We start from the raw sequence: 12,728 nt of genomic DNA, 5'->3' as shown, positions 1-12,728 counted from the left end.
ATAACTTACAAAGAAAATAATTTGTCCTTCTAGACAAAACCCCTCTTCCCAAGGTAAAGAATGTTCCTGAGACTCGAACTTCTGTGTCTTTTTCTAACAGACATTCTAGTGTTACCAAAAACTATACAGCTAAGCATTTACTACTAAAATGCTGTGTGCCTTGCTCTTCAGGGGCACACTCACTGAATGTTAATACTGTGTACATTCTTCCCCTTTGAACAAAACCCAAGGAACCTGAATTAGCTGCTCTCTCCGTTTTCTTCTTGAGACAGGGTCTCATGTAGCCCAAGATGGCTTCAAACTCACTATTTAGCCAGGGTTAGCCTTAATCTTATGATCATTCTGTTCCACCTCCCAGTGCCACCACACACAGCATTCATAACTATTTACAAACTTCTTGGTATTATTAAAAAATATGTCTGTACTTAAATATCAAAGTCCCTGAAAAGAAAACTTTTTTTTTTTTAAAGATTTATTATGCATACAGTGTTCTGTCTGCAAGCCAGAAGAGAGCACCAGATCTCATTACAGATGGTTGTGAGCCACCATGTGGTTGCTGGGAATTGAACTCAGGACCTCAAGAAGAGCAGACAATGCTCTTAACCACTGAGCCATCTCTCCAGCCCCAAGAAAACTTTTTACTTTTTATATTTTCTGAATATCTGCAAAATACCAAGATATTCAAATGCAAAGTAATGAAATAAAAATAAGCCAATTCACTGGGTGGTGGTGGCACACACCTTTAGTCCCAGCACTCGGGAGGCAGAGGCAGGTGGATCTCTGTGAGATCGAGGCCAGCCTGGGCTACAGAGTGAGATCCAGGATGGCCATTTTGTCACTGCTCCTGCTGGTGCTCAGCATCCCCAAGAGAAAGAGCACTTCATACCTGCAGGTCTCCAGCTCCTCGGCCGCATAGCTGATCCTCTCCTTTACTTTGGAAAGTTTTTTCTCTTTCTCTAATCGGTAATTTTCTTCTACTGTTAATTTCCTTAAAACAAAGAGTATTTTATTTCTTTTAAATTATGTCATACATATAATCAACTACATTTTTAAAATCACATTGGAACTGGCGCACCCCACAAAGCAATTTCCATACACCACTGCAAAGGTCATATGCAAAAAGTCTGTATATTTCTGATATGAAATTTAACATTATAAACCCAAGATCACAGTGTTCATTACAGTGCTATTGGTATTAACAGTCTCTTGTGTTTTACATTATCATAATTTGTCCATGATAAATATTAATAAAAACAGTAAAGACTATCATTTATCAAGGTTTTCTGTAATAAAGCATTGTTTGTAAACAAGAAACCAACAACTAAAATTATGGATTTTTTTTTTTTTTTTTTTTTTTGCTTTGGTTTTTTTGAGACAGGGTTTCTGTGTGTAACAGCCCTGGCTGTCCTGGAACTCACTTTGTAGATCAGGCTGGCCTCGAAATCACAGAGATCCACCTGCCTCTGCCTCCCCGGTGCTGGGATTAAAGGCATGCGCCTAGGGTTGTTGTTTTGTTTGTTTGTTTGTTTGTTTGTTTGTTGGTCTCACAATGTAGACCTGGAACTCACTCTGTAGACCAGACTGGCCTCTAGTTCACAAAGATCCTCCTGCCTCTGCTTCTTGAGTACTAAGATGAAAGGTGTGCAGCCCCTATATTTTTAATTGGTAGTTAATAATAATAATAAATAATATGAGCACCAGCACTAATCCTGCACTAATTTTTTTTTGTACTAATAGTAGGTAACAGGTAACCCGCTGAACCATTAGTGTGTGCCAGAACTGTTGCTAGACTTTTGTGTGAGCTATTTAACTAGTCAGCAGCTCTACAGAAGCGACTATTATCTCCATTGCCCAAAAATGAAAATACAGCACAGAGAAGCCAGATACAGGCATATACCATGTAACAACAGCTCTCTGAGACATGAACCCACAAGCCATTTCATCACTCTGTGGACGTCCGAGTGTGCCTACACAAACCAAGATGGCCAAGAGTCAGTGGGTGGCACTGTCAGGAGAGCACCATATCTGTGGCTCACAGTTCACCAACATGTCATTACATGTCACACGACCGTCACTGGGAGCAAGCTTGGGAGCACATAGCCTCGCCCTACTTCCATTTTTCTCCCTCTTCTTCAAGTTCAGGTTATGACCTCTCAGCTTCCTGCTCCAAGAACCTGCCCAAGCTCCCTCACCATCACAAGCTCTCTCTTTGAACCGTATGAGAGAAAGTAAGCTCTCCCTTCTACAAGGTGCCTTGATCACAGTGTTTTTGATTTTAGGGTTTTGTTTTGTTTTGTTACTTCGTTTGTTTAGTTTTTCATCATAGTGTTTTATCACAGCAACAGAAGAGTAACTAATACAGTTAAAATTATACTGTGAAAGTAAACCCCACTGATGGAGCCTCAAAGAGAAGTCACATATTTAAAACAGCACACTGAACTCCTATATTCTAATATTTCACTTCCTTCCAATATTAAACTTCAAAAAGTGTAAGCAACACAGTATATCAGTTATGAAAAACATTAAGAGATAACTGAACAACAACAAAAGAAATCTAGAAAATAACTGAACCTAAATTATACCCTACACAGGCAAGAATTAGTCGTCTAACATTTCAGCAGTTCTCCAACTTCCTACTCCCTACGTCCTACCCTGAAGAACACCTGGTGACGTAATTCAGAGTAGTAAGTGCCTTCAGAACAGAGCATGTAAGGTTTGGGGATTCAAAACGGCTGAGCCAACTTCTCACAAACTACAGCAATTTGGAAAAAGGGAAGCTCGCCGGGCAGTGGTGGCACATGCCTTTGATCCCAGCACTCGGGAGGCAGAGCCAGTCGGATCTCTGTGAGTTCGTGGCCAGCCTGGTCTATAGAGATCCAGGACAGGCTCCAAAACTACAGAGAAACCTTGTCTCGAAAAAAAAAAGGGGAGGGGGCCTCAACTGAGAAAATACCTCACAAGACTAGGCTGTAGTCAAGCTTATGGGGCATTCTTTTGATGAATGTTTGATGTAGGAGGGTCCCCACCCACTACAAGTGGTACGACCCCCTGGGTTGTATAAGAAAGAAGGCTGAGGGGCTGGAAAGATGGCTCAGTGGTTAAGAGCACTGGCTGCTCTCCCAGACAACCCAGGTTCAATTCCCAGCATCCGCATGGCAATTCACAGTTGTCTGTAACTACATACAGTTCCAGGGGAATCCAACACTTCTGCAGGTACCGGCACTCACGTGCACAGACCCACACACATACACATAATTTAAAATAGTAAATTTTTTTTAAAAAAAATGAATAAATAAAAACTACAATGGCAGCAAACACCTGTTCCAAGCACTTGGGAAGTGGAAGCAGAAAGATCAGAAGTTAAAGGCCATAGCTGATTGTGTATTAAGGTCAAGCCAGCATGGACTACATGAAACAGCATTGAACAAAATAATATTGTAGATTTCCTAGCATTAAACTTACAGCCAACAGCACTGTAAGTTATGACAAAATGAAGTTTACCTGATACATCGTATTTTGTCCACAAAATATCTCATGGCCTTCTCACCCTCAGGGACCCACCTGACAGCACTCACACATGTGTTTGGGGTCTATTCGAATAGCTAAGTCACCAAATAAACAGTTCTCAAAAGAAGTGGCCCTCAGAGAAGAACACTTGTTTCTAGAATGAGAACTGAAAGAAGTTGCTGTGTTAGTCCTCAACTGGCAGTGCTCACACTGGGCATCTCAGAATCTTTACCATTCTCAGCATGAAAGGCCATGAAAGCTCTGTAAGAACAGGCTTTAAGGTTATAAACAAATTTTATCAACACACCAACTTTACATCCAGAATGTATGATGGATAAGGACTTAAATCATTAACTTCCTCAAGAAAAAGGCAAGTCTGCTGGGTTGTATAATGAAAAATCTAGGCTATAATTCGTACTTGAAAATCTGCAAATTGCTGGATCAGTGTCTTAAGGGTCTTCTCTCTACCTATATCTGGGCGTTTCTATGCACAAGCACACCCTAACATCAAGATTTAACTGCACTGCACATATTTATCTGTAGGAAACCTACCATTTTCCTCTCAGCTGAGGCACTGGGAATATAAACAAAAACACAGCATTTCTTACAGAGTTCAAGTTCAGTGTGAGGTGAAGGAGAGCATGTTTGGAGCACAAAAAGAGAAGGAAACAGAAGAGCAGGCACTGCTTGAGTTGGGGCAGCCCTCTTTAAGATGACAGTTAAACCTGTCATCCCAAACTAAACGAAGGATCGAACCATGCAAACACATAGGAATACACCAGCCACTGCAAGCCAAAGGAACAGGCATCAAAGACTGAGATACAGATGTGCTTGGCACACCAAAAATCAAGAAAGCCGTGTCAATAGAGAGCAACAAAGAAACAAGACACAGAATAGGCTAGAGACAGCCAGAAGGTGAGTGCTGTAAGCTTGGCTCTGATAGGTTAAGATTAAGTTTTGCTTTAAATCTCTTTAAATGCACTTAGGGGGCCCAAAAGAGACCATAACAGTACCCATCATTCGTTTTTTTAGAGTTATTCTGTGATTACAGAGAAAAGACAGTGCAGGAGGTTAAGGTGTAAAGACATTCATGAAGCTACGGTGATAAGCCAACTACGGCCATAATGGCTTTAAGCAGAGTACTGGAAGAGGGTGAAATGCCATCAGATTACAGTTAGGGGGGCTGACAAGACCTGATGAGAAGACAAATACAGGATACAAAAGGGGCATTTAAGGATGACAAGCAGCTGCCCTGCACACAAGGCAAATGATACTGTCATTGACTAACTAGAGCAAAGAGCACAGGGGGAAGGAATCAGTTTTACATACGCCAGGCAGCTCCACCCAAAGAGACCACTCGAGATTCCCTGACCCGGCTGTCAGCATTAGTTCAAGGCAATAATTTGATAAATGCTTACTAACATTAAGGAATATTTTGTGAGATTGCTTGGACATTCCAACATTATTTACATAATCTTCAGAGAAGAAAAGTGTGCTTCAAGATCAAATAACGTTCTGAAAAGTGAATGATGCAATATAACGGATCATGTCTAATAATCACATGTTTAAGGCCTTGAATATGTAACACAATCTTTAAAACATTTTACTTGCCATTCAGTGGAGTTACCCAACACTTCTCACCTGTGAAGCTTCATTTCGTTTTCTTGGTACAGCTCAGTCATCACTTGGAGTTTCTGCTGAAGCTTCTGTTTCTCGTCTTCAAACTCTGTGATTTCTGACGGCAAAGACTCCTGCTCAGATTCCAGACTTCTGATACGCTCTAGAGAAATGTTCAAAGTCATAACGGAACAAAACTAAAGGAATTTCATAAAAATAAAACCTATCAAAGACAGACAAGATTGGGCGTGCCCGGGGTGAGACAGCTGTAGACAATTACTACAGATAATAGCAAACCAAACATTCTTCAGCAGCAGCACAAAATCTCTACGATATTTCATTTGCCTCATTGCTTTTTACTATTTTAACTAAGATGCTACATACACTATTTTAAATTGCTAGTATGATTATTATGAAGATCTCTCAAACTTCAACATTCTAATTCTGACTTTCAACTTGAGAAGTAACAGCCACTGGAGGAAGGCCATAAGGATGAGTGTTTCAGAGGCGGGCATTTCAGCTGAATGTCTGTTACAGCCTAAGGAGAAGTCACCTCAGGCGCTTGCTGTTCAGGCTGGTGGACAAAGCTGAGTGGTAGAGCCCTGGCCTAGAACACACAAAGCCCTGGGTTCAATCACCAGTACCATAATTACCCCGTCTTCTGTTTAAGCCAAAATTTTACATATGTTGTCATTCAAGCTAGCTGATAACAAATGCTCATTTTCCAGTTTAGAGAGAGACCGTGTCTCAGACAAGACTAAGACTGGAAAGAAAAATGACTTTAACTTTACTTCAACTGCTCAACTACCGACACCCGCAAAAATGGGGAGACGGCTCAGTCAGTAAAGTGCTGGCCACACAAACATGCTGACCCCATAAAAGCTGGTTAGCAAAACAAGCCCGAAGCCCTGTTACAGTACTGGGGGGGCAAAAGCAGGGTCCCCGGGGCTCCCTGGGCAGCTGTTGTAGCCAGATTAACACACTCCAGGTTTGCTGAAAGACATTTCCTCAACAAACAAGGTGGAAAGCAAGTAAAGAAAACACTGAGCATTGATCCTTGTCCTCTATACACACATACGAACACAGACACAGACACAGACACACACACACACACACACACACAGAGAGAAATGAACAATTCTACGTAATTGTGAATTCTGTATAAACTAGCATACAGCTGTTTTTTAAAAAATTCATTTTTCTTTCATTATAATTACTACAACTCTAAACAGCTCTAATATTAAGGGACCAAGAAGAGAACCTCAACTCTGAATTCCTCTAAAGCATCATTTCCCAAAACATGTCAATCAATCTAACATAAGAAGAAATGCACTATGCCTCAAAAGGGCAGTTTCAAAAGCTTAATAAACATGAAAAAGTTAAGTAATTAAATGTAATGGTATGTAATTATTCTAAAACGCCAGTTAATTAAACATACATACCAAAAGGACCATTTACGTAAACACCTTAATAGTAAATGGTGCATGTACAGGAAATAGTGTATAGACGTTTTCTGCAAAAATTTTACATCTATATCAGAAAAAAAAAATGTCCATCTATGCTGTCAGTCAACGCCAACAAGTCACTTAGCAAAGAAATCAATGTTGGATATAAGCTCTGCTAAAACTGAATCATACAAAGCCTTACAAAACAACATGAATTCTTTTACCATTATACACTCTAGCTCTTTTGTCTCATACTTATTCTTAAAACTTTTAAAAATTAGTATGTATATGTGTGTGTGAGTGTGTGTGTGTCTGTGTGTGTCTGTCTGTCTGTGTGTGTGCTGGTGCATCTGCATGCTCAGGGAGGCAAAGGTCAGAGGACAACTAGCAGGGCTCAGTTCTCTCCTTCCACTGTGGAGTGAATTCCAGTCATCAATCAGGCTCAGCAGAAAGGGCTTTTCTGCACTGAGCCATCTCGCCAGCCCACATACTTTAAGGGAGTACTATACAGCCAGGTATGGTAATTATGAGCCTATATAAATGCCAGCTTGTGGGAGGCTGAGGCAGAAGGGTCAGGACTTCAAGATGACCTGGGGTTACATAGAAACACTGACTCCAAAAGGAGAGCATTGTAAATGATCACCAAAAAGGGCAGAGACTAGAGGAGGAGAGAGACCGTTAGAAGATGTTCACATACAACAGAAATCAATTATTGAAAAATCTTATGACCCACTGAGACAAGAAATTTGGATCTGGAGGAACACTACACACAGACCTGGGTCTCCACTATTACTGGGGAAAGACTGGCCAAGAGCCCGGAGGAAGCAATGGACTAACTGGTGAACTGGTCCTTGCTGCTCCGGCAGCTCCCACTAAGACACACGTGTTATACATGCCACGTGAAGCCGCCTTGAGGACAGTCCTAGTCCTCTGTGCAGCTTCCACACTGCTAATACTACTCTTTGCAGACAGCAGCTTTTCTTTTTTCTTTTTAAGTTAGACTAATGTTTTTCAGGTCTAATCAAAATACAACTACTATAATCACTGAGTAGAGCAATGTCTATCCAGTATAGTTCAATCTTTTTAAACATTTTGCTCATTTAAAAAAGCAAATTGACAAGGACCGCTCTGGTCCAGTTCTCCTCTGATCTCAACACTGGCCGTGGAGGTCATAAAGAAGAAAGAGGACACTGAAGCTGGTCTCACAACGATGTCGTCCAGCACAGAGCACAGGTCCAGACTCACACAGGTCTGACTGCTCTTTGTAAGACAGAAGTTGAGGATTAAAGAGAGAAATGTCAAGTTCTGGGCAGCTGCAGCAATGGCTGACATACTTGGGGCATCTCTTTCTTGTCCTCATTGAGAAGACTTTTTGTTTGTTTCTGATTTGTTTGTTTTTAGCTGTGCAACCAATAAAGGGGCCCTTGTCTGTGCTCATTGGTCTGTAGTTGCAAACAGGCAGGGCAAGGACCAGGCAGGCAGAAACGAAGCTCTGTAAGCAGAAGCTTTTGGCTAATGCTGCATGATTTATGCACATGTAACTGGATCAATAAAGATTGTTTTGGAGGGGTTGGGGATTTAGCTCAGTGGTAGAGCACTTGCCTAGCAAGCACAAGGCCTTGGGTTCAATCCTCAGCTCCAAAAAAAAAGACTGTTTTGGAAATCAAAAAGGAAAGAAAATAAAGATGGGTAGAAAGAAAATAGAAAGATGCCTGTGGTCCTATACTCTGAGTTAACCAGTTCAGACATTTGAATATGTCCATCCATTCTTTTCAGATATAAAAATATGAATTTATTTATTTAATAAAATGAGACATGATATACTAACTTTTTAAATATCCCAAATACAACTGGAAGAACTTATTTTTCAATATGAACACTATCAGCAAGTTGTTTTAACGCTCTCAATAAAAAAAAAACAACTTATTTTTATAGGTCTAACATCACTCCTATACATGTTAATAAGCCATACACATAAAGTAGTAGACCATACTAGTTCCACTACTGAAGATCAATTTCTCAATTGAAAAAAAAAATTGCAAAGAAAAATTTCAATTTGATACTTTCAAACATCTAAAACTATACTACACATGTAACACTGTGTGGACACATATAACACTGTGTGGTGGTTTGAATGAAAATGGCCCCATAGGCACATAGGGGGTGGCACCATTCAGAGGTGTGGCTCTGTTGGAGTAGGTGTGGCCTTGTTGGAGGAAGTGTGTCATGTGTCAGTCACTGGAGGCTTTGAGGTTTCAAATGCTAAGCCTGACCCAGTGTCCCTCTCTCTTCCTGCTGCCTGCGGATCCACGTCTGCCTGTGCCACCATGCTTCCCACCATGATGACAATGGCAATTGTGAAAATGATCTTCAGTAGTGGAACTGGTATGGTCCTCTGCTTTAATGTATGTGTATAGTTTATTGGCACTAAAACTCTGAGCTGTAAGCACGCCCCAATTAAATGTTTTCCTTATAAAAGTTGCCATGGTCATGGTGTCTCTTCATAGCAATAGAACATTGACTAAGACAGACCATAATCCACAGTTCTACATGCTTTAAAAATTATTTTGTAAGTGTAAGAAAATTGATATGCCTTTACCAAAAACAATAAAACTCAGAGGTAATTCATTCTCCTTAAGGAAACATACTCATTGAGGAAACCTTACCTGTAAGATCCTCCTTTGTTTTATCTACTTCAGATAACTGAGTGTAAATTTGGTTTCTTTCTCCTTCTAAGGCTTTTAAAGAAGCATTTAACTTTAAAGAAGGGGAGAAGGGGGAAAAAAACAATAATAAGGTTACATAAAATCCACACACATCTCCTGATACACCCCACACTCTCTGCAGGTGCTTCTCCTCTGATGATGCCATCATAAACATAAAGCCATCAATGCAGCTGCTGTAAAGCAGCCTTCACACTACATTATCAGGACTTCTCACACAGGTTAGCTAAGAACAGGCAGAAGGAACAAACCAGAAGAAAACAAAGTAACAGAAGCAGCAGGAAAACACTGCACAATGGGAACTATGAAATAAATACAGTAAACATTTTTAAAGTATTTTTAACTTAAGGAATGAGGGTACAATTTTGAACTTTTCTAAATTCTCTAATTATGTGAATTTCTACAGTTACTATAAAAAAGCAATTGATAAAGTAAATTCTAGGGCTGGAGGGATGGCTAAGTTAAGAGCGCTGGCTGCTCTTCCAGAGGACCTGGTTTGATTCCCAGCACCCACATGGCAGCTCACAACAGTCTGGACCTCTACTTCCAGAGGATTCAACACCCTCACACAGACATACGTGCTGGCAAAACACCAATGCAAATAAATAAATTAAATCAAAAAAATTCTAATCACTTCTCATATAACCTTATAAGGAAACGATAAAAGTGATCTTCGGTTGGTTACTAAAGACAGCTAGACTGAATCCCTGCTATAGGTCCTCCACCTCCTCTTTATACTACATAATAATACAAACCTTAACGGCATAAATCAGCTTCTTCAAAGCTCCCGTGGGCTGATTATCTACAGAGAAAAATAAAACCATGTTATTGAAGACATCCAAACGACTGCAGTAGTTCCTAAGCTAGTCCTACAACCCCTCTTCTTGCCACAATAAACAGTCTGGAGCTGAGGTGCTGAACACTCCAAAGCTGAGACATGGGGATTACCATGAGTGAGGCCAGAAGGGGCTACACAGTGAATTCCAGGCCAGCTTGAGCTACAGTGAGACACTTCCTCAGAAAAGCAGTAATTAAAATAAAAAATAATAATTTGTATAAGGTAGAGTGACCTACTCTTAGGAAGCTAGACATTACAAGCAATCAAAGTACCACAGAGTCCCAACAAGAACTGAATCTTCACCTCAACTAACCATGCTTAGATTCTTCAGGCATTACAGCATCCAAAGTATTAGTGATGCATCACTCCAAATTAAGTAATATTCAGTATAAATTCTGTGAGAAAACTACTACTTACAGGATAAAGTAAAAATGAAAAACTGCAAATGTAGCTTTACCACAGTTCCCCTCATCTGTTCTAGTGGCAGTCTGTCCATCTGCCTGAAATGCCCTGCACCCTCAGCACTCCCACAGCTAGACAAAGCTTTCTTCACCTCTTCAGAGCTGCAGCCTCCTCCTCCTTTGTCCTGTCATCTATCATCCATGTCTCGGATGGGAACAACTTGAGAACTCCTAACTTCTGTTTGACATGCGGTCCTGGGCAGCATGAGGACATCTCCCCCATCCTACTGCTTTCCGCCAAGACGCGCCCACCCAGGATCTGTTCACTACTCCTCACTCAGCCATCTCGATTAGACAATCTGTTCCAGCACTGGGATGGGAAGAAACCACACTCCCGTCACTTCCTAACAGTATATTGTAATAACTATCCTGTTTTGTTATTGTTGCTCTCATCTCTTACTGTGGCTAAGTAAAACAATTAAACTTCTAAAAGTATGTAAGGACAGGAGAGGGCACAGTACACAGAGAGTTCGCTCAGCATGGCCTACAGTTTCAGGCCCTCCTAGACAACTTGAAAACTATGCTCTGTGGGTATAAGAAGTCTACTACTTATACAGCACGTCAGGGAGCCAAGAAAGAGGACACAAAGTCCAAGAATCACCATTGGAGCCGGGCGGTGGTGGCGCACACCTTTAATCCCAGCACTTGGGAGGCAGAGGCAGGAGCATCTCTGAGTTTGGAAATACAGTAAAAAACTAAATGAACCTTAGTTTTGTGACTGTCATAATATATCCAGCAACAGCAGTAACAATTTGTGGTGGCCAAGATTAAAGTACTATAATCTGTCTAGAGCAAAGGGCTTCAGGAATTAGTTATTCTGTCACTCATATGATTCACAATAAAGACAGGCACCAGAGTGGTTACGATTTTGAAGTTGTTGTCATGAAGAGATGTATGATAACACAGGACAAGGGAGAGGAGGCTGCAACTCTGAAGAGGAAAAAAAGGATTTACTAGAAAAGTCTAGCTATGTGAGGTGGTTCGAGTGCACGGCATTTTCGGGCAGATGGACAGAACGTGCCAAGTACAAGGGTACGAGGAGCACAGAACACATGCGGAATGAAGAGGAAGCAAGGGAGCAGTCACCATACCTAAGTGAGCATCGTTTTCTAGGTCACTCTTCACCTCCCAATCCAGATTACCGTCATCTGCTACATGTTCTCCAAACACAGCAGTCCAAACCTCCGTCTTTAGCAGGCTCTCCACCAGAGACTGGACAGTGAGCAAAAGGGGGAAACAAAGAGAAGTAACGACTCAGGCTATCAGCTGTTCAATGTCGGACTGCACAGTAGTTTACAATTCAATCCCGGCCAATGAGACGGCAGGTAAAGGCATCGGCCACTAAGCCTGATGACCTGCGTTGAACCCCAAGACCTACATGGTAGAAGAACTGCCACTCAAAAGCTGTCCTCTGAACTCTGCACACACATCATGGTGTGCACAAACCCCACACATACAGACACAAATAAGACTTTTTTTTTTTTTTTTGGGTTTTCGAGACAGAGTTTCTCTGTGTAGCTTTGTGCCTTTCCTGGATCTCGCTCTGTAGACCAGGCTGGCCTCGAACTCACAGAGATCCACCTGCCTCTTGCCTCCTGAGTGCTGGGATTAAAGGCATGCACCACCACCACCCAGCCCACAAATAAGTTTTAAGATACAATTTAAAAAAAAATTAAATCAATCTACATAAATAATTCCTCATGAGCTCTAATTTTCTACCTGCTATATCTTAATATATCTTAATGAAAATATTTGTTGGGTTTTTTTAACTGCAACGTTTATTGACTATTAAACCCTAAAAAATAAAAGACAAAACTTGCCTAGCATGGTACAACATCTTTAATCCCAGCACTCAGAAGGCAGAGGCAGGCAGATCTCTGTGAGTTTGAGGCCATCCTGGTCTACAAAGTGAGTTCTGGAAAGCTAGGGCTACCTCGTGAGATGTTGTATCCCAAGAAAAAAGAAAGAAGAGAAAACTAAATCAAACACAATATTTTATAATGGTTCATTTTTGCTAACCACACTATATGATTACAAAATAGTAAAGTATTGTCTTTTCTTTTGTGTGTATCATATGCACTTGAGTACGTAGGTGCACATGTGGCTGAAAGAGCAGGAAGTGTCTTCCTCTATCACA

At 41.0% G+C, this 12,728-nt stretch overlaps 1 protein-coding gene across 11 annotated transcripts in view; it reads right to left on the bottom strand.

The window, feature by feature from the left end:
* The window catches only part of Mia2 (MIA SH3 domain ER export factor 2), a 95,426-nt gene that overhangs the window by 24,793 nt on the left and 57,905 nt on the right, over positions 1–12,728 (bottom strand). For all 11 annotated transcript variants that reach the window (XM_028885114.2, XM_037210561.1, XM_037210558.1 and 8 more), the window contains 5 exons: positions 11,683–11,803; positions 10,048–10,094; positions 9,236–9,326; positions 5,149–5,287; positions 887–988 (listed from right to left, as the gene is read on the bottom strand). In XM_028885114.2, coding sequence (XP_028740947.1) covers positions 887–988; positions 5,149–5,287; positions 9,236–9,326; positions 10,048–10,094; positions 11,683–11,803 — 500 coding nt within the window. The remainder of the gene's footprint in view (positions 1–886; positions 989–5,148; positions 5,288–9,235; positions 9,327–10,047; positions 10,095–11,682; positions 11,804–12,728) is intronic.

This window comes from Peromyscus leucopus, chromosome 14 (assembly GCF_004664715.2).
Source record: "Peromyscus leucopus breed LL Stock chromosome 14, UCI_PerLeu_2.1, whole genome shotgun sequence".
NCBI lineage: Eukaryota > Metazoa > Chordata > Mammalia > Rodentia > Cricetidae > Peromyscus > Peromyscus leucopus.
The sequence above is the reverse complement of the archived record's forward strand: the minus strand, read 5'-3'. Positions and strand labels throughout refer to the sequence as shown.